Source organism: Pseudorca crassidens, chromosome 8 (assembly GCF_039906515.1).
Source record: "Pseudorca crassidens isolate mPseCra1 chromosome 8, mPseCra1.hap1, whole genome shotgun sequence".
Lineage (NCBI taxonomy): Eukaryota > Metazoa > Chordata > Mammalia > Artiodactyla > Delphinidae > Pseudorca > Pseudorca crassidens.
The window spans coordinates 82,131,538-82,156,986 of NC_090303.1; the positions used below are offsets into that span (position 1 = coordinate 82,131,538).

Below are 25,449 nucleotides of genomic sequence, written 5' to 3' on the forward strand. Positions count from 1 at the left end.
CCAAAAAAGACCTTGTCTGAATAGAATATAAAGGCAGGAGATAGAGCGGCATTTAAAGTCCTATTGGAATGTAGTAAAGGGTCTCGGAGAATTGACTTCACATTCATACTTTGTAGGATGGGAAAAGCTTTATATATTGCTTGTCTCATAGGGTGAATGATCTTTTTTATGCACTGACTATCATATGAAAGAGGACTTGCAAATGCAGGCAACTTTGCAATGGGGAAACAGGCAAAGGAAACGCATGGCTCCTAAGAGTCAAGGCAAATAAAGGCTCAAGCGTCCCCTCGAATATTGTTTCCACTCCATTCACTCCATCCTTTGCTTCAAGGCTATTTCAATACCCTTCATCATAGAAAAGCTGTTCCTGTATGACATTAGGGAATCTAGTGGTTTTGGTTAAAAACTTTTGATGTTTATCCAAAGCAATATAACCATGAGGCAAATGAGGGGACTCAGAAACTTTCTCTTTCTGTATTTCAAGCAGGTTGAGGAACCCCTGGTATAGCATGTATTTGCCTGACCATTGGCAGGCAAAGACATATATTCAATTAAAATATCATGTTATAAATACTACACTAGAGGTTCATAGAAAAGATGGATTTAATGCACTAAATCAGAAAGCTTGCTTGAGTTTCTGGTTGTCCCCAAAGCACTGACTCATGAAGCCCACTTTTTTTTCATACCAAAATAAACATTTGGGGTTTATTATATAGGGCACAGACGAGTTATCATAGTGTAACTCTTTTTACAGTTACTCCCTACTCAGAACATCAAGATAGAGGCCGAAAAGACTTTTCACAGATGGCATTTCAGATTGCAATACCCGTTATAGGTCCTCTGCAATAGGCTGGTTTTCCTGGCAAAACAAAGCAAAATTTTTATTGCCATATTCGTTTGACACTGAATATGTAGCAGGCAGTGTTCTAGGATCTTTGATGTGCAATTTCCTTTAATTATCTCAATAACTCTATGAAGTAGTTATGATTGTTTCACGCAGATGAAGAATCTGAGAGTAAAAGAGGTAAAATAACGTGCCCAAGGCTCAGAAATGGAAGGTTGGAACATAAAACTCTTCTTTCTGACTTGGAGGTCTTGTTTTTGACCACTATGCATTGGAATACCAATGCATTTTATCCTCATAGTAAGCCTATTTATTATCCCACTTAACAGATGAGAAAACTGAGGGTCAGAATTCAGTACCTGGTCAAGAGTTACTTTCATCTATGGAGTGGCCCCACACAAAATTAAATGAAGCCCTTCTCCTTCAAATCACCCTTTCCAATTGACTCCATGCTGCTAACAATGAAACATTCTTATGAAGTCATTATCCTTTACTATCTTTATTTATCTTCAAATTACTTATTTGAATAAAAAAAGAATAAAACAAAACAAGCAAAAACTATGCCTCATCTTACAGTAATCTAGAAAGAGTAGCTCTGGTTGGAAGTACAGAAAAGTGAGCCCTCAGTTATTTTAGGCCCATCCGGTAGCCTCCATACACCTTCTCCCTGCGGACTCGAAGTAGCAGATGGCTGTTCTTTTTGCAGTTCAGGCTCCGCTGTTTTCTCTGAACCTCTAGGTTACAGTACGTTTTGTAATCACTAATAAGGACCACCTGCCTCTTGAGAGGTTAAGCCTCACAAAACGGAGAAGCCTAATTGTTCAAATTCACTCTCAGGTAGACAATATGCCCTTCATGCGTGGACTGAGATTACTGAATAAAAAACCGAAATCAAAATAAACAGTTATACTAACTCATTGTAATTGCTAAGTTAAGAACATATGTTAGTGCCATAAAAAAGAAAAAAAAATATTTAGAACAATGAAGACCATGCTTTTGAGGAAATAAAACACCTCATGATTTTCCAGGAAAAACAAACAAAGAATAACCTACTTTTACAATTTCTTTCACTCCACTAAGATATATTCAGGGCAAATTTATTGCACTCATATATGCATAATCGTGCACCCTCTGTGCACAAACTTATCCTATGGTTGAATTCAGTCAGAAAAACTGGCTCTTTGAAAATAAGCCAAATTCAATCCAATAACTGGCTGATAAATGCTTACCATTGAGAGTGTGAAATCTATTGCAAATCTGGTTTAAGAGAATAAGAAGGGATGGAGTACATGGGGAAGAGCGCCCTCCGCTGCCATCATCACAACTCCCGTCAGCAGTCAGGCCAGATTCGGGGACTGTCTCTGGGCTGCAGGTGCAAAACCACGGACATAACTTCATCTGTGGCCTGCCCCACTGCACTAGAATTGTTGGTTTGAGTGTCCATCTATCCTTCCAGTCTGCGAGCGCCCTGAGAGCAGAGTTCACATTTTCACTCTAATCCCAGCACTTAGCATGCAGTATGTGCACAGAATGAATTTATCCAATCCATTCAAAAATAACTACCTAGGTGACAATATCTAGCCACAGGCTACCACAGGAAAAGAAACTACATACTCATATTAAATAAAGTTTACTTTGTAAGTGCAGATAGATTTGCTAAAGTATTAAAGCCAATATTAAAGGCAGGCAATGGGCTATAGGGACAAATGGTCCCCACTTTAAGTGAACGTATTCTGAACTTGCTAAAGCAAACTCAAGTGCCTCTTCTGACAGAACCTTCACTTCTCTACTCACCACACTCATTCTCAGGTCTCCCACTGACCACACAGAATCATGAGACACTGGATTAATAATAGGTAATGTTTATGGATGTCATGTGGGCCAGGCCCCGGACTAACGGCTTTACTGTATTATTTCATTTAATTCTTATTACAACCATCTAAGGTAGGTGCTATTAATGTTTCTACTTTATAGATGACAAAACTGCGGCAAAGCATTTGTTTGGTGCCTTGCCTGAGATCTAAGCAGAACTTCAGTAAATCTGTCACTTTCCAAGGAACCCCTACTCCACCTCCAAACAGATGACTAATCCTGTTCCCAAGGAGAAACATTTTGTTTGTCCTGATAAAATTCAGAATTCAACCCTTGACGTATGACCTGTCTTCACAAACTAATTCACTGTTTTCTGAGAGTTGATTCTCTCTGTTTCAGTAAAGCTAGCATGGCTATGTAGTTATAAACGATTATAATCATGCATGAGAAATAATTCTTACAAATCGTTTTGATGTATTTTATGAGCAATAACGCAATAATGAACATAAAACTTTTCATGCACTGTAAATGTACATAAAAGAGCTTGAGATTCAACATAAAGTTTTATAATAAATATATATATAGAGAGAGATGTGTGTGTACGTGTGCTTGTGTATATAATTATTTTAGGTATCTTCATATTATATATTAATGCACATATTTTTCAACCATTGAACTTTGTTATTTAAATCCTTAATCATAAGAATATAGTAAGCAGTCTGGCATTCATAAAAGTCAGATAAAAAGTAGCTTCCCTATTTTAACCCATATCAAATTTTCTTTGTTGTGTTTAATTATTTTATTTCACAGAGGTCCACTGTCAAAAGGGCTTTTGCCAAGGAGCGATTGATTTTCAGATTGGCATCAATAACCCACAGAGTTATCAAAGCTTTGTTTCCATAAGTTTGGGTTGCAGGACAAGGGATAGGGTTTGATCAGGCTGCTACATGTAGTAAGGTGTAGACACGTGGTCTTACGAAGTACAACCATAGTTGCAAATATGAGCTGTCTTTGTGCATTACTGAAAGCGGAGCTGTGACAATTATCAGGAAGCCATTACAGAGACAATAAATCATAAATATCCTAGTTTCCTTATTTCTCATTATTGCTTCTTTTCTGAGAACTATGGTAACTGGTGCTGCATAAACATAGCACTTCAGGGGCTATATTTGGACATACAGAGGTGAAAAATGTATTAAAAACACCAAATTGGTGTCTTTCGAATGGGTTCAAACACAAGAAAGCACATACACACGTGGAAAACACACACAGGCAAGAATAATCTCTCTCCCCACCCTCATGTGTGTCATAAGAGTTTACCTTCCAGCTAGGATAAGCTGTAGCTAGGAAATGAAAGTATTCATTTACGAAATGAACTCAGCCCTCACAGTGTTATGGTAGCTTTGAGAATCAAGAAGAGGAGGTACTTTTACTAGAGGAAAGAGTGAAATACACATTAGAACAATATAACAGTAGAAGAGTATGTTTCTGGTTTATTAGACACATTTTAAAAGCACCTCACTGCCTACAGGGGAAACACTGCTGCTGTAGAGATTCCTCGGCCACTCAGTTCCTGTAAACAGTCCAGTGTTACAGATGTATGAGAGAATGTATTATGAACATTAATGTTCATGTATGAAGGAACTCTGATCCTTAGCTGCGACCACAGAGCACACTCCTTGTCTGTCTAGACCAGAAGGAGCCAGCGTGCATAGATATAGCACCACAGGCTGTTAAATTTTGAAATGGTTCCTTACCCCGTGGTAGGCAGATGCTTCTCCAACCACTCCTGTGCCCTCCTCATGCAGCCACTGCCTGCCCTATGCCCTGTGACTTCCCGGGCCTCCCTAGCCGTCAAGTTCAGGACGGGCTTCCTGCTCTGGAGCCCCTTATGCTTAGTGGGTGCTGGTAACAGACAGCGCCCCCCAGTGTCCCCAAAGACCCCTTCCCTCGGATAGCCCCTCTGGAGAGCTGCCTGCCAGCTGGACTCATCTGACAGAGCTTCTCCTCCTGCTGTTATCCCACGTGCCAGCCCCACCTGGTCCCAGCAGGAGGAAACAGAGCCCCGGGTGGCGGACACAGCATGACACTGGGCAGGCAGATGACCAACTGCCTTTGGCACCAGCCCCAGGCCCTGCGACCTCGCTGCCCCGTGACCTCGCTTCCAGTTGGGCTCTCCAAGTTCTCCTCACGTGGCCACTTGTAGGAACTGCAAAATCTGTGGGCCTTGGGCCTTCATGGCTCTCCAGGGGGACAGGGACAGCTGGCAGCCCTAAGGGCTGTTAAAAAACTGAACATCTCTTTGGGGTACATTAATTTTCTCTGATGTTGTGATTCAGAGAGGTAATGCAAGTACAGATCATGACTGACTTCCATCCAGCAGACAGAGCTGCAGATCTCAACTTATGATGGAGCAAAGGTGAAGCACACTTATTAAGCACCGACTTTGTCATTCATGGCACAGTTTGTCACCCCTCCCCCCAAAACACACACATACACACACATACACACACACTGTACAAAGGTTTGAACAACTGAGCCTTTCAGAAAAGTATAAAGTTTCCCTAAATGTGTATTTAGTCACTTAAAAGAAAATGAGATCTTTCATTAAATCCCTGCAGAGAGTAAATATCTCTACAGACATTTAAGACTTCTCATAACATTTTAAAGTTGAAGAAGGATCAAATCATACATTTTCTGAAAACTTATTTACAAGAAGATCAATTCTAACAAATGTTATATCACTTAAAAGGAAAGCGTCTCTCCTTGAGAACAATATACATAAAGTATAAGTTTATATTGATACTTGCTTTTAGATGAAGCTGATTGGTCCAGTGCCCAATGATTTTGTATTCTGTACTTTTGTTGGTTATTTGATACTGGAAGATATCATAACGACCAGGAGCGTCTCCATTTTCATTAAAAGTGACCGGTGTCCCAGCACTACCTATAAATGTTTAGGAAACAATGTTAACTTTTCAGTGAGATAGACCACTGGGCTTATTTCTAAGAAAAAAATGGTAGATAAAAAAATATTGTGCATAGTAAGAGCTATGCAGCTAGTAATCCATACAAGGTCATTCTTGGTAGCATAATATCTCTGACATGAAAAGAAGCCCAGACATACTTTCAGGAAGAAGACGTGCTTCGTTACGCACGTTAGAAAGTAAATGATGAGAATCCAAGTTAGGCGACAAACGTAACAGTTAAATAAATAGAAGTTGATAGGCTGGACAGCCAATAGTGGCTACGGAGAATGGCAGTTAATAGAGAAGAGTGTAAACGTCTTGAAGCGTAACAGCTATTGTACAATATGAACTATGAACAGCAATTCAACATGTGGCAGGAGAACGTCGCAGCCAGATTCCCTAGAGTTTTACTTTATTCTGACTTGAACTCCACTCTGAAGCAATTGCCGTATTCAAAGTCTCTTCTAACCCTCTGCTTTGGCTACCTCTGCCCAAGAGTCTATCCATCTGGGCTACGTTTAGGATCCTCTCAGTGGGTGACGCAGTGGTCGCTGGGAAGTCCCAACTCCGCTCAGATCATAAAAGTTCCCTCAATTCACTGTGATAGTGCAGTACTGGCGGGGCAGCAGGATGCAAGAAATGTCATCTTTTCTAACCTTCCATTTCTCCCAGAAGCTTTCATCTTTTTCTCTTACCAGCTTCTGCTCACTTTTACTTTCTCTCTCATTAACTTTTACATAATCACAGGTTTTAAGAGTAGAAAGGGATCACTACCCGCAATGTTTTCTTGTTCCATCTATAGCCTCACTTTCTATATAGAATTTCCTTTTCTCTACTAGCCTTTGGAGGCTGCCCACAGCCCACACCTTCATCTTCTTGCCTTACTCTTTACTGTCTTGACAAATTCGCCTAACATCAATCCCTTTTCTTTGTGCCAGTCTTCTCTCTGCAGGTTCCCTTCCCTGAATTTCTTCTCACCGTATACCGGATTTAATTTCTGTACTATACTAGAAACTGTCCCGTTCTTGCTATCTCTTTTCTATAGTTTACTCCCCCAAAATATATACTACTAATAGTTATACATGTCAGCTCTGTATATTTCCATCTTATAATGAGTTCCTTATTCTACCTGCGGAGTTTTAAACTAAAACCAATAATCACAAAAGTCTAAAACATTCCTCTTTGGAATCTTCCTAAAATTTGAATGCAGTGTGAAGTCTCTGATAAGATGCCTGGTATCTGCAAACAACTGCTAAGGACACAAGAGACAGCACAGCATGGAGAAAAGAGCACTGTTTTGAGAGTCAAGAGCTCACATTCATGCTCATTTTGCTTCTGCATTTATTTTCACAACTTCTGTACTCTCTTTACTTGTCACATAGGGACTTAAAAAATAAAGATGAACATATTTTTAAGTCTCAAAAGATCTATATGCATTTAAATTATTATTATTAGTTCACATGGGAAATGACTTTATATATAAATCAAGAAAGAAATAGGGAATTAGAGAAAAAAATAGGAGCTCTCCAATCAACCACTATCTTAACTACTCCTTAGATACTCAAGTGGAAACCCACGTGCTATAACGGATCAAAACCTTTTCTAACTCCAAGTGAATGTGAGTAGGTTAACTTTTAAATCCTCAGATTCCTCATCTGTAAAATGGGAGTAATAATAACACTCATAGAGTTGCTATGAAAATTAAACAAATAGTTGCAAAGAACAATGCCGGTGGTAATTAAATATTATGATGATGATGATGATGATTCATTATTCAGTGCATACCAGTGTAGAGTAATAGACAGGATACTAAACATTCTTTTAAGTAATATCTAGACAAAGGATTATGGAAATTCAATGGGTAAGAGATTACTGGATGGAAAAATACACATCAGTTATGAATTTCACATTAACATCATCAACAAGTCCTGACATTTACATACCATTTCAAAATTCTGATGTCATATACTCCATGAATAAAGTATTATTTACTTTTGTCTAACTAAATTCCCCAATATTGTCATACTCCTCACTGAATGGCTCCGTATCTCCTACAACAGCATCCCGATCTTTTTTACCATAATGATACCCAGGCTAGGAGAATGTCACTTGTGTAACACATTCTCATGAATGTACTCTGAGTTATATATAATTCGTAGTGTGCTAGCTGTTTCTATCTCTCTTTTCTCCAACTCAAGAAGGTATACTGGAAAGGAAGCTAATGAGAGCTGTATTACCACAAACATAATTGTCCAACTTGGATACTTCAATATAATTATTAATAGCAAGTTACACTAAATTTGGCATTGCACCAAGAGGCAATATACTAAAGTATACATACTATATATAAGTATAATACACTGGAAATGTGGGTTTGGGGGCCAGGTCATCGCACTTCTTAGATAGATGATCTCAGGTGAGGTACTTGATCTGTCTGTCCCTCACTTGGCTCATTTTTAAAATGGGCTAATTGTAATTCCCATCTCAGAGGGATATGAGGGTTCAGTGAATCAACATACAGAAACCTTTCAGTAAATAGTAAGCATTATATAAATATTAACTCTTATTTCCCTTATTGTTTTATGGCAGTGCTGTGTTTGAGATCCAGGGTCTATATGAGAGCATAAGGACTTCTCAGTGAGCATGTATGGCTTTTCCGGAGTCACCCTTTCTAACCCTTGCTCTCCTCTACTAACACAAAGCCAAATATACCTAAAATCCAGTTCTTTAAATTCACCATGCACTTTCTCACGATCCTGTTTCGCATGTTATTTTCTATAAGTTCACTTCCTCCTTTATCCTAACCTTTCTTCTCTATATAATTCCTTCAAGATGTGTCTTAAAGGCACACCTATAAGGATCCTTATCTTCTAAATCTGGAGCAGGGACCCAAGTGCCTCTTCGTGTCCTGTCCTTCTCTATCATGGCACTCAGTGCTCTCTGTACACTTGTACTATCCATCCCCATTCCTGATCAAAACATTCGTTCAACAGATATTTATTGAGAGCCTATTACGTGCTCAGTACTGGTTGGACCCTCTGCCTTCCTCACAAGACCGTGGTCTCCTTAATAAAGGCAGAGTGCATTTCTTATCTTTGTGGGCACGGCACCAAAGACTGCTTGACATTGAGTGTGCAATCAATAAATTACAGTAGAGCGTGAAAGAGGCACCCACGAACGATTCCAAGCAAATCCACATTCAGCTTCTTCATAGCATTATGAACTTCACTTCTATCAGCTCTCATCTTTTATGTTCACAAATGAAGGGACCAAACAGTCCCTTTTACACTGTTATCAGTGTGATGTTAGAAACCACTCTTGCGACTTGTTTTAGTAATCTGATTTCTGATCTTGGGCTAGGCTTGCAGTTGAATTACTTCAACCCTTTCAACAAAGAACTGATTCAATTGCATATTGGCTTATCTCAAGTAATTGCCCTGGTACTGTGGTCTATGTAACAAAGAACACCCTTGAGTAACCATGAGAGGCTATGTCGTTTATTAATTTCAACAAGTAGAAATTTGAATGATCACCCTTTGTACTGAAACTGGGCACCCTGAAAAACAGAATTAAGTGGCATTTTGTCCAGAAAAAAAATTGAAATGACAAACGTCTCGATATATCCATCAATGTACTATGGTTTACTAACAACACAAGTAAGAAATATAAATATATTTTGTTAGGCTAAATTCATATATATATATATATATATATATATATATATATATATAGTAAATTATGCTCCAGCAAGTTTTCTTGTGCTTCTTTCCATCCTAGACTTTAGTTATTTCAGAAATTTTGAAGTGCACTAATTTTTTACATACTCTTTAATCAATGTGGGTTAGTGGAGAAATGGAAACAAACAACATGGAGGTGGAGGTAACTTTTACTAGTCAGATACTGTGCTCAGAGTCCATATATCACTTTGGATATTTTCTGTTCAATATGAAATGCATGGAAAAAACTGTATTTTCGTTACTAGGCATGTCAAGCACTCCAACGTGCTTTTGTAGTAAAAATGACCTATTCAATGAAGATTTTATTTGAAAATATTGGCTCTGTTGAATATTGTTCTGGGGAAGATTATGAGCTTGGGATTCAGGGACTGGCATTTGCTTTCTGGCTCTGCCAGTTTCCCTGTGTAATCTGGGCAAGTTACTCTCCAAAAACCTGTTTTGTCAACTGTCAAGAGAACATTATAACCCCAACCTCCCTGGGCTATCACAAGGGCTGCATGAGACGATGCATGGGAAGCACTTAGTATGTGACTGGCACACAACAGGTGTGCAATATGTGAAAACTACCATCATCATTATCCATTCTCTGCCTACACTTATGCTCCCTTGATCTACATTTTCTTGTTTCCACAATGCAAAAGGCAATGCAAGAGTAATTCATTCACCTTTATGTGCAAATATTAGATATAAATATATTTATAAGTATAAGCCACTCAGTGTATTGTCATGTTTATTACTTTCATTTCTCTTTCTTGCTACAAAACTATCCCTTTTCCTTCTCATAACCACCTGTGCTATTGGGTAAGCAGGAAAAAATAAGAAAGGTAAAAATACAATCAGTTAATTTAGTCATTTTTAGCACCCTTAAAAGAAGAATGAATATATGAGATTAAAGTCATTGACCAAATGCCATAGGAAATAGCAACTTTCATCAGAATCCACTTCCCCCACTCTGGATGACTAACAGTTTCATGTCGCACACATCCAACATTTTCCTCCCCGTCGCTTCAGCTTGTCTCAGACTTTCTCACGGAGGAAAAGCAGCAACAGGACAAAGACCCCCTCCTCACTCCCCAACAAAACCTACAGCCTACCTGCATCTATGCTCATATGATAGCTTCCCTCCTGCTGAAACACACGTCCCTCATCCAATCAAAGGCGTATTCCTCCTCTAGTGCTAGGACCCCCCTTCACTCTCACTCTCTGTGCACTTTGTCTCACAGTTATCTTCTTTCTTTTACATCAGCAGATTTAGACTGTCTGCAGTGGTCCCTTCAGTTTACAACTGAGTTCTCATAGCTCTCATCTTAAAAAAAAAAAAAAGCAAGCAAGCAAATCCCATTACTAACCTTACTGCCTCATTTATCTACTCTCCTTAGCAGTAAAATAAAACTTTTTGAGTGAGCTGTCCTCACTCTGTCTGTTTTCTTATTTCCCATTAACACGTCAGACCATGTTAATTTGAAATGTAACTTCATACCTCCACTGATGAGTCTCAAATGTATACACCTAGCCCTGAGTGCAGACTTACCAATTAACTGTATCTCCACTTGGTTGTTTGATAACCATCTTACACTTTACATATCCAGACACAACAGTCCTCACTCAAAACACGTTCCCCACAGTCTTTTTCCTCTTAGTAAGGAGCTGAGGGCTGTCTATCCATTCAATCAATTCAAAAACCTAAGTTAAAACCCCACATATAAGTGTAAAACATAGAGTGAACATAAACTATGGACTTTAGCTAATAGCAATGTATATCAATATTGGTTCATTAATTGTAACGAATGTACTACATTAATACAAAACATTAATAACTGGAGAAACTGTGTGTGTGGAAGTGTGGAACATGGGAACCTTCTGTACTATCTGCTCAATTTTTCTGTAAATATAAAGTTGTTCTTCAAAGAAGTTTTAAAAAGTAAAAGAAATAAGAAAATTATTTTCATTAAAGCATTTGTGTAACCCAATATATGCAAAGCATTATGACATCAAAATATAAACAATATACAAACATTAATGAGATACTTTATACTTTTTTATATATCACATCTTCAAACTCCTGTGTATCTTAGACTCACAGATAATTGCTATTTGGACTAGCTGTATTTCAAAGCTCAATAGCCACATCCCTATTTAACAGTGCAGGCCTAAAAGACTAATGATTTCAGCAGTTATTGCTCTAACCCTCCAGCCACTGGGGAAGAAGTCCATGGCTGAGCCTTTCTGATCTGGCCTCCACTTCAATTTCAACTGGACCAACTCCCCACCCCCGCCTTCAACAGTTTCTCCCCTAAAAAGGTGTGGATTCATCCAAGTCTGACCCATGGCTCACTGGAGGCCAGAACTGGAGATAAGATCCTAAAATAAAATTCAAATTGCCCCAGTGGTAAAAACAAACAAACAGCCCACATCTAAGACATTAACAGGTCCTGTCGCCAAAACATATCCAGAATTTCCCCATTCTCTCCATTTCCTCTTCTCTGCACTGGTCCAAGCTACTGTGATCTCTCCCTGAACTCCTAGCCCATATCTATGTTCACAGTGGTAACAACAATCCACTCTCCGTCCTGCGGCCAGAGTGATACTGTGAAACGCACATCAAGTCAGACGGCTCCTCTCCCTAAAATCATGCAGTGGCTTCCCATTTCACTAAAATAAAACATAAAGTGTTTATCACGGCCCTTAAGGCCTTGTTAATTCTCCAGTCACTTGTTTCTATACTTCATCCACCCTGGGATCCTTCCGTTCCTCAAACACATGACGTTTGCTCTATTTCAGTATTTTGGTGTTTCTTGTTCTCTCTCTCCTTCTCACTTTCTCCAATGCTCTTCCCACCTGGATCTTTGCATGGCTGGGCTCCTTCTCATCGTTTAACACACACACACTACTAAATATAAAATAGATAACGAACCTACTGCATAGAAATAGAAAGGACCTACTGCATAGCACAGGGAACTATACTCGATATTTTGTAATAACCTATAAGGGAAAAGAATCTGAAATGGTTTTCTTTATCTGATTATTTTAGTGTGTGAAACAAATAGGACAAGGAATGCTGTTGAATGGCATTTCTAATTCTCTCAGCCAACCCTCCTTCTTGATTTTTCCATCAAGAAACTGAACTGACGGGCTTCCCTGGTGGCGCAGTGGTTGAGAGTCCGCCTGCCGATGCAGGGGACACGGGTTCGTGCCCCGGTCCGCGAAGATCCCACATGCCGCGGAGCAGCTAGGCCCTTGAGCCATGGACGCTGAGAAGAAACTGAACTGACAATTGTACTTTCTCTTCTGGAAATGTCTTTATGATCTTGCCTTAAAGGTGTTTTAAGAATGAAAAGTGTCATTATCAGGAATGAATAGCACAATTTGAGAAGTAGAAATACAACCTGTAATTGTACTGATGGTACTCAAATAAGCTAATTGAATGTTTAAAATAAGAAAAAATCCATTATTTAGTGATGCACATTTCAGGGAAGCAGATGAATTAAGAGGTTTAAATAAAATCTCTTATAAGAAAAGTGACCGAAGAGATGATAAAAATATCAAATGTTTAAAGGAAAGAAATGCGAAAGAATATGTAATAATTAGGCGATATTAAGTAATACATTTTAAGAGGAATTTGGGAACAAACCGAAATGTGTTGCAATCCTCGGATCTCAGTATATTTTCATTTCCTGACAGAAAACCTCTCTTTATCTAGAGCAAGTTCAGCCTTTTATTGTTTCCTTCGTGGGGGTATTTAATACCTAATAGATCTTTATTTGTATATATAACTTCCATTATAAGTTTTAATTAATCATTGTATTTCTAACAGTGCTACATTTATGAGTACCTTTATGAAAGTGTGAGAGTGTGTGTGTGTGTGTGTGTGTGTGTGTGTGTGTGTGTGTGTACATATATTCTTGCTTTTTCAAATCTGCTGTGTACCAGGAGGATGTCTCTGACTATCTAGTCCAATGTGTTGCTGGAAAAGAAAAAAAGATGCTTTTACCATCTAGATTTAAAATTGTCAAATTTATTAATTTTTATAATGAATGCTTACTAAGAAGTTTAAAATTTTGCTTTCAACATTCACATTTTTAATTTACCCACAGTTGACTTATGGTGTGAGGTCGGTATACAACTTCACCTTTTTCCTATACTGATTATCATTTTATCAGCACTACTCCCCTTTTCTGAATGACTAGACAGATGCTTCTCTTTTATACCTGTTACATAGAGAATGTGTCTTTTTCTGGCCTTTCCCTCCTATTCCATTAATTCATTTGTCTCTCTTTGACCCAACATCATACTGTATAAATTACTAAATTCCATAATAAGACTGATAATGGTATGGCAAGCCCCCACTCCCTATTCTTCTTTCTCAGAAGTATTCTGACTTGTCTTTGCTTTAGACTCTTCTGTATACAATGCAGAACCATCTTTTTAAGTTCCCTGAACAATCCTATTTAGATTATGATTGGAAAATATATAATATCTATAAATCAATTGGGGAAGATTTGATACCTTTATAATATCTTCCTATCCATGAGCATAAGTTGTCTCTTGGTTGTTTGGATCTTCTTCTGCAAGATCTAATGTAGTCTTATAATTTTCTTTCCACAGCACTTAACCATTTTTTTGTAGACTTACTCCTAGGTAATTAATATTCTCTGATGCCATTGTAAATGGTGGCCTAAATTATATTATCTACTACTCTGCTGCTAGTATAGAGAATTCAGCTGAAGGTTGTTTTTTTGCTTGTTTGCTTTTGTTTTGTTTTGTTTTGTGTTACTCTTTTATCCAGTCCAGAGGTGATTCTATCACCCAGGGGTATTTAGAAATGTATGGAGACATTTTTGGATTTTGCCGCTGGGGGAGTGCAACTACTGGTGACTTGTGGAAGAGGCCGGGGTGCTACTAAACATTCTACAATGCACAGGACATCCACCTCCAATAAAGAATTATCTAGTTCAAAATGTCAGTAGTTTTAAGGTTGAAAAACCCTTGTGAAACTCTTTTTATTATACTTAAGGATTTATCTCTATAAATTCTTAAAACTTCTTTAATTTCTATGTAAAGAATCATGTTAACTGCAAATAATTACAATTTCATTTTATCCTTAACAATTCTTATGCCTCCAATCTTTTTCTTTCTTCCTTTTTTACTGCACTATCTAGGACTTTCAATGCAATTTTGACATGAAGTGGCAATAGTGCACATTCTTATACTTCTTCTAACCTTTAAAGAATATTTCCCACATTCTTCATTTAGGATTATGTTTGATCTAGGCATTTTGTAGGTGTTTCTTATCAATTTAAGAAAGTCCCTTTTATCCTACATGTACTAGATTTTTTTTATCATGAGTATATTTTTAGTGTTAGCAATGTATTTTATACATCTTTTGAGACAAAATATTTTTCTTTTAATCTGTTACTATAGTGAGTTACATTTATACATTTTTCAGTTATGTCATGGAAGCTTGGGATGGATCCAACTTGGTTTCAATATTTTTTGCACTGCTGGATTCAATCAGTTAATATTTTGTTTAGAATCTTTATATTCATACTCATAAGTGAGATGGAACTATAATTTTCTTTCTTATAATTTCCTTTTCGTTTTGGTTCCAGGGTTATACTGGCCACATAGAATAAATTGGAAAATAATCCTTTTTTTTCTTTTCTCTGCAAGAGTTTGTATAAAATTGTAATAATATCTTCCTTGAAAGTTTTATAGAACTCACCTGGAATTACCCCAGATACCATCAAGAGAGTGAATAAATCAATTGTGGCATATGGAATATTTACACAATGGAATATTATACTGCAGTCAAAATGGATGAACTACAGAGACAGCCATAAATCTGGATGAATCTTAGCAATATAACATTAATTGAAAAACGAAAGTACCAAATATACATTTTACAAAGGTATAAATGATTAACATTTTAAAAATTTGTGTGCTTTTTTGGGAATACATATGCAAGACAAATCTATTTTAAAAGGTAGCAATGTTGACTGTTTGGGAGTAATGTGAGAATGGGTTGGTGATGGAAATACACGTTTGGATACAGCTTTTTATCACAATTCTAGTTTTGAGGGACAGGGGAGTATTTTCATAGATGCTTATTACGTTCTTTGAAACAACCAAATAACTAAATAACTAATTAAATAGATGAAAATGGACCTTGCATAGAACAATTATGAGCATGTGTCACTAGCCAAGGAACCAAGAGGAGAAAAGAGAAAAAGAGAGACAGAGAGAAGGGAGAGAGGGAGGAAGAAAGGAAGTAAGGAAGCAGAATGAAGAAAAGGGAGAAAAAAATGAATAAAAAAAAGAGAGATATATTAAAAATTATAAAATAGCTCTGCTATTATGCCCTTGGAGAATACAAATACTTCCTAAGGGTCTATGAACCCAAACAAAATAGGTCACAAACAGAACAAGTCAAGCTTCTGTAAGAATTCCCAGTTTATAAAATATAATGTCTGGGATTAGAATTACATTATATTTTTAAGCCAAAAAGCTTAATTCACTTTTTATTATGAAGATTTCTCTGAAGAGTAAAATAAAGCTAAAATTCACCTCTTACCAGTTGAGTTATTACTTCATTTCTTGCTCAATATCAGATTGTTCTTTTATCTTGGGTTATGCATGCCTTTGTAATAATTCATTGTTTGAAATATCATTAAACACACAGCCTTTCAATATGGTTTGGAATTAATATTTTGTTAATATTTGCAAAATTACAGTAAGCCAGTCAAATACAGATAATTCTATAGGAACAAATGTCAAAGTGTCTAAAGAAATAAAATATCAAACTAGAGAGATCTACTCATTTCTGACAATAATTTATATATTGAATTAAAAAGGATACCAAATCATTTATTTATAATGGATCTGATTTTCTGTAATTACACAAACTGTCAATGTATATTATGCCACTGTGATAAATGTGACTTGTCTATGTTACCATGGTGGTTTGAGGTGTTTCTATTCAACACTGCATGCATAACAATGTGGAGCATAATCAAAAGAAACACTGAAATATGTAAGTAAAAAAACCATCATAAATTTTTTTAAAAAGTGTAGTTTGACTTTCACATATCCCTTTTAGAGGCTGATCCATTAAATGGATTAAAACAATAACTACTAAATAATATATTTTATTTCAAATATATATCGAATACTTACAAAAATTATTTTCTGCCAAAAATAAAATATGAATGATTACCATAAACTAGAACTCTCAATTCATATTCTCTGACCACTATTCAAGAATCTGAAATTTTTAACTAAAGCTTTAAAGAGAGTAAAATGTTAAAGCAAGACTAAGGAAGATAAACATCAAAAACTCCTAAAGATTTAGAAAAAACAATTAAGTACTCATGTTAATTAATCCTTAAGTCAAAGAGAAATAAAACTAAAATTATAGAGTACTATTTAACAGATACTAATATATTTCAAAACTAGAAGATATGGTCAAGCCTGTCCTCAGAGAGAAATTTAAAGGATTGAGGTTAAAAAGCACATGAAAAGATGCTCAACATCACTAATTATTAAAGAAATGCAAATCAAAACTACAAGGAGGTATCACCTCACCGGTCAGAATGGCCATCATCAAAAAATCTACAAACAACAAATGCTGGAGAGGGTGTGGAGAAAAGAGAACCCTCCTACACTGTTGGTGGGAATGCAAACTGGTACAGCCACTATGGAGAACAGTATGGAGGTTCCTTAAAAAACTGAAAATAGAGCTACCATATGATCCAGCAATCCCACTCCTGGGCATATATCTGGAGAAAACCATAATTCAAAGAGATACATGCACCCCAGTGTTCATTGCAGCACTATTTATAATAGCCAGGACATGGAAGCAACCTAATGTCCATCAACAGAGGAATGGATAAAGATGTGGTACATATAAACAATGGAATATTACCCAGCCATAAAAAGAACAAAATAACGCCATTTGCAGCAACATGGATGGACCTAGAGATTCTCATACTGAGTGAAGTCAGACAGAGAAAGACAAATATCATATGATATCGCTTATATGTTGAATCTTAAAAAAGGCTACAAATGAACTTATCTACAAAACCAAAATAGAGTTACAGATGTAGAAAATAAACTATGGTTACCGGGGGGGGGGTAAGAGGGGGAGGGAGGGATAAACTGGAAGATTAGGATTGACACATACACACTACTATATATGAAATAGATAACTAATGAGAATCTGCTGTATAGCACAGGGAACTCTACTCAATACTCTGTAATGGCTTATGTGGGAAAAGAAGCTAAAAAAGAGCAGATATATGTATTTGTATAACAAATTCACTTTGCTGTACACCTGAAACTAACACAACATTGTAAATCAATTATACTCCAATAAAAATTTTTAAAAAACAATTGAAAGTTTTTATTGTTGCACACGACCTAGATGTATTTATAGAAAAAGATCTTTATAATCGTGAAATGATAAATGGCTTTTTAAGCATGACATCAAGTAAAAACTACTAAGGAAATAATAATTTTAACAACATAAAATTTAAAGTTTCTGAATACCAAAAAAACTTATTTTTTTTTAAATAAAAAATAGAAACAATGTAAACATATATCAATCAAGGCATGGATAAATAATGACACATCCATACAATGGAATATAATGATGTAGCCATTAAAATTATAATATAAATAGTTATTATTATTATGGAGAGATTCCATGGTATACTTTTACTTTAAGAAGGATTACACACACCCACTAGGATGGCTATATTTGTCAAAAATGGAAATTAACAAGTGTTTTTGAGAATGTGGAGAAACTGGAACCTTCATATACTGCTGGTGGGAACGTAAAACAGTGTAGCCACTGTGGAAAAGGATTTGGTGATTCCTCAGAAAGTTTAACATCAAGTTACTGTATGATCCAGCAATTCCGCTTCTTGGTATACACCCAAGAGAACTGAAAACATGTTCACATAAAAACTTGTACACACAGATTTACGGCAGCATTATTCATAATAGCCAAAGAGTGGAAACAATCCTAAAGACACTAAATGATGAATGGAAAAATGCAATATAATATATTCATACAATATTCAGCTTTAAGAAGAATCATATGTGCTACAATAGGCATGAACCTTGAAATCATTATGTTAAGTAAAGATGCCAGTCACAAAAGGTCATGTATGCTTCCATTTGTATGAAATATCCACAATAGCAAATCCATAGAGTCAGAAAGTAGATTAGTGCTTGTCAGGGGCTGGATGGGGGACAAAATGGGGAGGTTCTGTTAATAGGCATGGAGCTTCTTTCTGGGGTGATGAAAACATTCTGGAATTATAGTGATGATGGTTGTACAACCCTATGGACAAGCTAAAAACTTCTAAATTGTATAATTTAAAATGATGAATTTTATGGTGTGTGAATTAGGTCTCAATTTTTTAAAATTACAGGTTAACATATAACATTATCTCATTTTATATTATATATGTGTAATGTACGTGGATGATAGATGGATGGATAATGGACACATGATAGATATAGATATATAGATAGATAGATAGATAGATAGATAGATAGATAGATAGATAGAAAGAATAGGATGTAAGTACATATTTTGAAAGATAAGCACCTAAAAAGTTATCTTTGGTCAGTGAAATGAAAACTGACCTACATTTTCTTCTTTATTATTTTCTCTATTTCCTGAAATAAATGTCTTATTTTTATTAAAAAACAAACAAAAACCCAAACCAAAAAACTGTGTTTTCTTTAAAATATAGTAAAGACCTTGGAAGAAAAAAATAAGGTGTCTTTTGGTAAAATCTACACTTCATATCAATGGCTAAAACACACAGATATTAGCAGAGAGAGAAGTAGCTCTCAGAGTCTGCTGATAGCAATGTTCTCCCCTACACAACTGAGAAGTAATATGGGAGAGTCTGGTTAAGTTACTCTGATTCTGTAAAAAAAAAAAAAAAAAATTGCAGTTCACCAATGAGTTCAGCGCAGGTCAGTCGGGTAGCTTATCTCTGAGAAGATCCCCAATAGTATTCCTGCATTTTTGTCTAAAAAATGTTAGCACCTGAAAAAAAATGGAGGTGTATGTTGAATAATTAATGATAGCTAACACTGATGTTTCTGAAGATTTTGATATTATACACTTTGGGCCTGGGTCTGCAAATACTCGGAACTCTTGAATGACAAAATCTTTTTGGTTAAAATGAAAACAACTTTGTACTAAAACAAATGGTTGAGATAGTATTCATTACACTGATATTCTTGTATAATTTAATCTTAATTTTTGAAGACCTTTAAATAGCTAAAAACACATTTTTTTTCCTAAAAAGCATTAGGAATTCTTAAGCTCCATATCCAAAAAAATGTGTATTAAAATAACTTCCTTTTTAATAACTATGTGGTTCATAAGGAGTATCCATATTAACAAGGGATTTAAGTCTCCATTTTACAATTAGTTTAGTTTAGCCTTTACATCAATTACAAACAATCAATTTCTCATATGTTCTAGTACATGGATCAAAAGTATAGGAAAGAATAACGCTATATGTTTTAAATCTATGTTTATAAAAATTTCCTGGTATATTAATTATTATAGTTTTGTATTGGAATGCTATATAGAAATTAGTTTTAATTAGGAATAAACTTCTTGGTTCCATTTAAAAAGAGAAGTGGGTGTATTATTCATGATCATTAGAGAAACAATCTGTTGTCATTTTAAAGTTCTATTTTATGGAAACACACTGGGTTAAAAAACTAATTAAGGAATTAAGAGCAAATAGAAGTATTTTAAAGTGGTTCTAAATATGTCTGTGAACATAAAAAGTTAGTTCTCTGCCCAGGACATCAGCAGCTCTCTCTCTTTTTAACTGCTTCCCATTACCCAGGTCACAGCACCACAAAAAATATGTCCTAAGGAATATCTGACCCTACCTTGGGAATTTCTCTAGGCTTTGCCTATTTCCTCCTTTTCATTCATCAACTGAAGGGGTTTCCTAATTCCACAAGCTGTGAATGGTTTCTCATTTTCCTTGTTACCTTTGCATTTCAAAACTCAGCTCCAGACTATTTAATCTCAGTGTTGATTTACACCCCTATAGGGATCTGCCTCTCATATTTGCTACTGACTACAAGCTCCAAATTAGTATCGCAGACTGCTTTCTAACCCAACCTAGTCCTTCTAGTCACCTAGAACCTGGCCCTCGTCAACTTTCCCCCCTTGGCCTTTCTGCCCTTCCAGGGCAATTGTACCTCATCGTTGTCTCCATTGACATCATCACCAACATCATCAACCAGCTTTGAGTCCTTAGTACTTGCTGAACATTGTGGATATACACAAACATAAGGTTACCCTTTACTTAAGTTGATCCATGAGATCTTAGTGATTTTATCTTTCTTTAAAGCAGTGTTGTTAATGTTGACTTTTAATGATGGAATGTTAAATAATGAACATGAGTGGCAGGATCAGACATCTCTCCAAAGGGAGAAGGGTCTAGTGGTTGAAAGAGCAAAGCTTTAGAATCAATCATGCCATAGCTCATGGACCACTGAGAAAGTGTCACTGCACATGTTCCCTCTTCTGCATGAGGTGAATATCACTTACATCATAAGGTAGCTGGAGGATTAAAAGATATAACATTTTTAAAAAATCATGTTAATAATTATCATAGACCCCATCCCTCAGTGCCATGTCTATAAAAAAGTAGAATAAATCAATAACTTTGTTCAACCAAAAAATTAATTAACTAAAAATCTATTTCTCCCATTGATATAATCAATTAAGGGTGTAAAAAAATTAAACAAGGTGACATTTCATTTTTGTCAACATGAATTTCCATTTGAAAGGAGTTAATGCCTTATAGCTATTTATGTTGATAGTGGTGATTAATATCAAATTTCTGCATTTCACTCTATATTTAGCTAATTGAGAATTGATCTGTTGAATACCGCCAAAATTATGAATATGTAATAATCAAAAACATTAAACCCAACTAACCCGTTACTCTGAGCTTTGAAGACCAAGCTTCATGGAGGTTTAATGTAATTATTTGTTTCTGTGCATAAAACTAAAATTTCAGTACATTACCAAATATATTCTTTCAAAATTAAAATTTTACACCAGATAAACTCTGAGGAATATATTTTTTTATTTCCTGTTATGAATCTCACATTAAAAAAAATACCTTTACCTAAGAACTCTGGCATATCACTAGAATTAGCACAGTTAGTAAAGTAGCATGTCAACATGCATAATACATGTGATGTATGTGTTCATCACGTCACATACAGGGAGACAAGTTGATCCCTTCATTGCACTGCATGACACTGGGATTACAGGGGCACCTTTCAGAGTTCTAAATTAATGTCATTCAGCTTAACCATGAGTTTACTCACTCACTGTAATAATAACATGATTAAATAATTAATTTACTCCTCTACTCAAATAATATTAGACTTCCTAAATACAGACAAGCATTTACATATCATAAAGTCATAAAATCAGAGAGTCAAATAGTGGTTATTAGGGGTTAGGGGGATGGGGGAAATGGGGAGGTGTTGGTCAAAGAGTACAAAGTTTCAGTTATGCAAGATGAATAAGTGGTAGAAATCTAATGTATAACATATGGCATTTGGTTAACAATACTGCAAGAGTTGACTCTAATGTAAACTATGGACTTTAATTAATAATGATGTATCAATAATGGTTCATTAATTATAACACATATATCACACCAATGCAAAATGTTACTAATAGGCAAAACTGAGGGCCAGCAGGGAGAGGGGTAATAAATGGGGACTTCACTTTTTGCTCAATTTTTCTGTAAACCTAAAACTGCTCCAAAAAATAAAGTCTACAAAAATAGCATATAAAAAAAAAAAAAAAGAAGTGGTACATATATACAATGGAATATTACTCAGTCATAAAAAAGAATGAAATAATGCCATTTGCGGCAACATGGATGGACCTAGAGATTGTCATACTGAGTGAATAAGTCAGAGAAGGACAAATATCATATGATATCACTTATATGTGGAATCTAAAAAAATCGTACATGTGAACTTATTTACAAAACAGAAATAGAGTTACAGATGTAGAAAACAATCTTATGGTTACCAGGAGGAAAGGGAGGGGGGGATAAATGGGAGATTGGAATAGACACATACACACTACTGTATATAAAATAGATAACTAATATGGACCAACTGTATAGCACAGGGAACTCTACTCAGTACTCTGTAATGACCTATATGGGAAAAGAATCTAAAAAAGAGTGGATATATGTATATTGTATAACGGATTCACTTTGCTGTACAGCAGAAACTAACACAACATCGTAAATCAACTATACTTCAGTAACAATTTAAAAACAGTACTGCATTATATGCTTGAACATCTGCTCAGAGCGTAGCTCCTATAAATCCTCTTACCACACAAATAAAATAATTTTGCAAAAAGTATAAATAAATAAAAGGGGCAAGAGGAAACTTTTGGAGGTAATGAATAAATTTATGGCCTTGACTGTGGTATGGTTTCACTAGTATATACTTATCTCTAAACTCATTAAGCGGTATACATTAAATATGTACAGCTTTTTGTTTTGTATGTCAATCACACCTCAATAAAGTGGTTTTTAAAAATTCACTACCAAAACCATAAGCATTCCTCTTTTAGAAAGCTGGATATCCCAGATTAATGGTGATAGCTCTCCAAATTTTTTTTAATTCGTAAGATGAAGTTCTAAATGTTCCCAAACAAATGTCTGAAAATAGTAATAACAAAAATATTGTTTGGAATTTTCATGAAGCTCTGTTTTTCTTCCTTTGAAATCGCTGAATGTTTCACGCTTTCTTATTTAAATGTCTCCAGATACTGAGCTCTCAGAAGTTTATAGAAGCACTAAACTTTATGACTAAAAAACCCTCAGAAACTTATGTAAAATATATATTTTGTATTTTGTAGTCCTGAGAATAGCCTAGGAGAATACTGTCTATAATAGATACTAGACAGCAAGACCCTTCAAGTCTCGTATCTGAAGAAAAACAAAATCAGAAGCCATACTTCTGGTCTGGTTTTTCGTTTCAGTCATCTGAAAGCCTGTAGAAATTCTATCTATATCTGTTAGCTACCCCATAATTAATTAATTTGTTCTTATACCCTAATTAAGTTCAAATACAAAATGGGAAATTAGAAAAAATAACAAAAGCACAATTGTGGAAAGTAGCTTTAAAAACTTGGATGCCTTTGTAATGACACATCTTTCTATTCATTTTTCATTACATTTAACTTTTGTCACACTAGTTTCTAAAGTTCCTCAGCTTCTCAGTGAAAATGAACTTATTGCAACAGTTATACCAGATCTAAAGGATAAGTTGTAATGTTACCTGGCAACAACCAATAATCAGATTGTCTCATTGAGGAAGGGGAAAAATTAGTGTTCACATTTTCTTGGTCCATAGTCTAGTCTGCTGAGTATACAGAAGGAAACTGTATCCAAGGGCCAACACCCAATAAGATATGCTCCATCTAGTCATTGTCTTTTCAAAACCAAGCTCATGTAATTGACCACCTTTATCATCGAAAATAGGAGGAAGCAGAATATTGTCAAATACCAGATGAAATGAGCTGAATGTTAGTGTTGGAGAACAATGCTGTTTCTATTTTTAACAAAATATTCATTATAGAGATATTCATATTTATTGTAAACAATTTGAAAGTCAAGATAAGCAAAAGAAAGACAGAATAAAAAATGAATATTGGCCCATCATCCTACTATAATTTAGTGAAAATAGTTATTATTTGAACTACATTTTTTCCTATTATATCTACAGCTATCTATTAAAGAAACAATGATATAATACTATCTATGCAGTTTTAAATCCTTCCTTTTTCAATTAACAATAATTATGGAAAACTCTATATGTCAATATATAACGATCACTAATATAATTTTATTGGCTATACATTTATTCTGTTTCTATATCTACCATATTTTACTTAACCAATTTCATAGTGGTGGATACTTATATCATTGCCAATTATTTGGTCATATAACAATATTGCCCCCAAAAATCTCATGCTTATTACTTTGTCTAATAGTCTGCTTTTTAAAAAATTTCTTTATCTGGGCTTGCTGTGTCAAAGTGAACAAATATTTCAAATTCTGATGTGAGTAATTTCCTTCTAGGAATTTTACATCCAAATGGCAGTGCCTATGAATAATTGCTAATATTTATATAATACGAAAAAGCCTTAAGAATTATTCTAGGATGCAAACACACAGACACACTTTTTTCTCTGGCCTATTTGTGTGCAGTGCTTAATGTTCACACAAATTACCCATGATATTTTTTCAAAAGCAGACTCTAATTTAGTGGGTCTGGGGTGGAGTCAAAATGTCTCCATCTGTAACATGTCTAACAAGCTTCCAGGTGATAACAGCCTTGCTGATCTGCATACCATGTTTTGAGTAGCAAAAGCTTACAGATTTAACAATGTATTGTTACAAGATAATCAGGAAAGTTTTTCATCTCCACGTCTGCACATCACTGATGGTTAACCTAAATTCCACCGACTTCTAAGGGCTCTATAAAAGAGCTTTATGAAATGTTTATACCACCTGCAATAGTTAGTAAACAGGGTGCATGTGAAAATGCATTATTCTGGAGAGAACAAGTACTTTAATCTAAAATTCAAAGGGGTCATGACACCAAATAGCTTGTTGATGATTTTTTTTATTCTGCTTTACGGACTGATCAAGGTGTGCTCCAAAATTCCATCTACGTGCCAGATCCCTCCTCCCAAGGTCTTTCCCAAAGAAACACCACGGCAGTTGACTAGTCCACAATCATTGCAGCCTTCTCTCTCAGTGCATTTGTGTAGCACAGCACAGATAATCTAAAAAAGGGTATTTATTGGCTTAAGGAATAAATGAATTTTCAAAACATTTGGGATAATTAAAACTGCTCTTAAAGCAGCCCCCTGTGAAGCTGCTGTGAAACATAAGGATGTCAGCTCAATACTGTTGACTCGGAATTGCCGTAATTGTTAACTGGCTTCTGGTTAAAGCATTAGCAACACGGTGTTGGAGAA

At 35.6% G+C, this 25,449-nt stretch overlaps 1 protein-coding gene across 3 annotated transcripts in view; it reads right to left on the reverse strand.

Moving 5' to 3' along the window:
• The window catches only part of GRM8 (glutamate metabotropic receptor 8), a 766,011-nt gene that overhangs the window by 153,059 nt on the left and 587,503 nt on the right, over positions 1-25,449 (reverse strand). For all 3 annotated transcript variants that reach the window (XM_067746898.1, XM_067746900.1, XM_067746899.1), the window contains exon 8: positions 5,473-5,603. In XM_067746898.1, the coding sequence (XP_067602999.1) occupies positions 5,473-5,603 (131 nt within the window). The remainder of the gene's footprint in view (positions 1-5,472; positions 5,604-25,449) is intronic.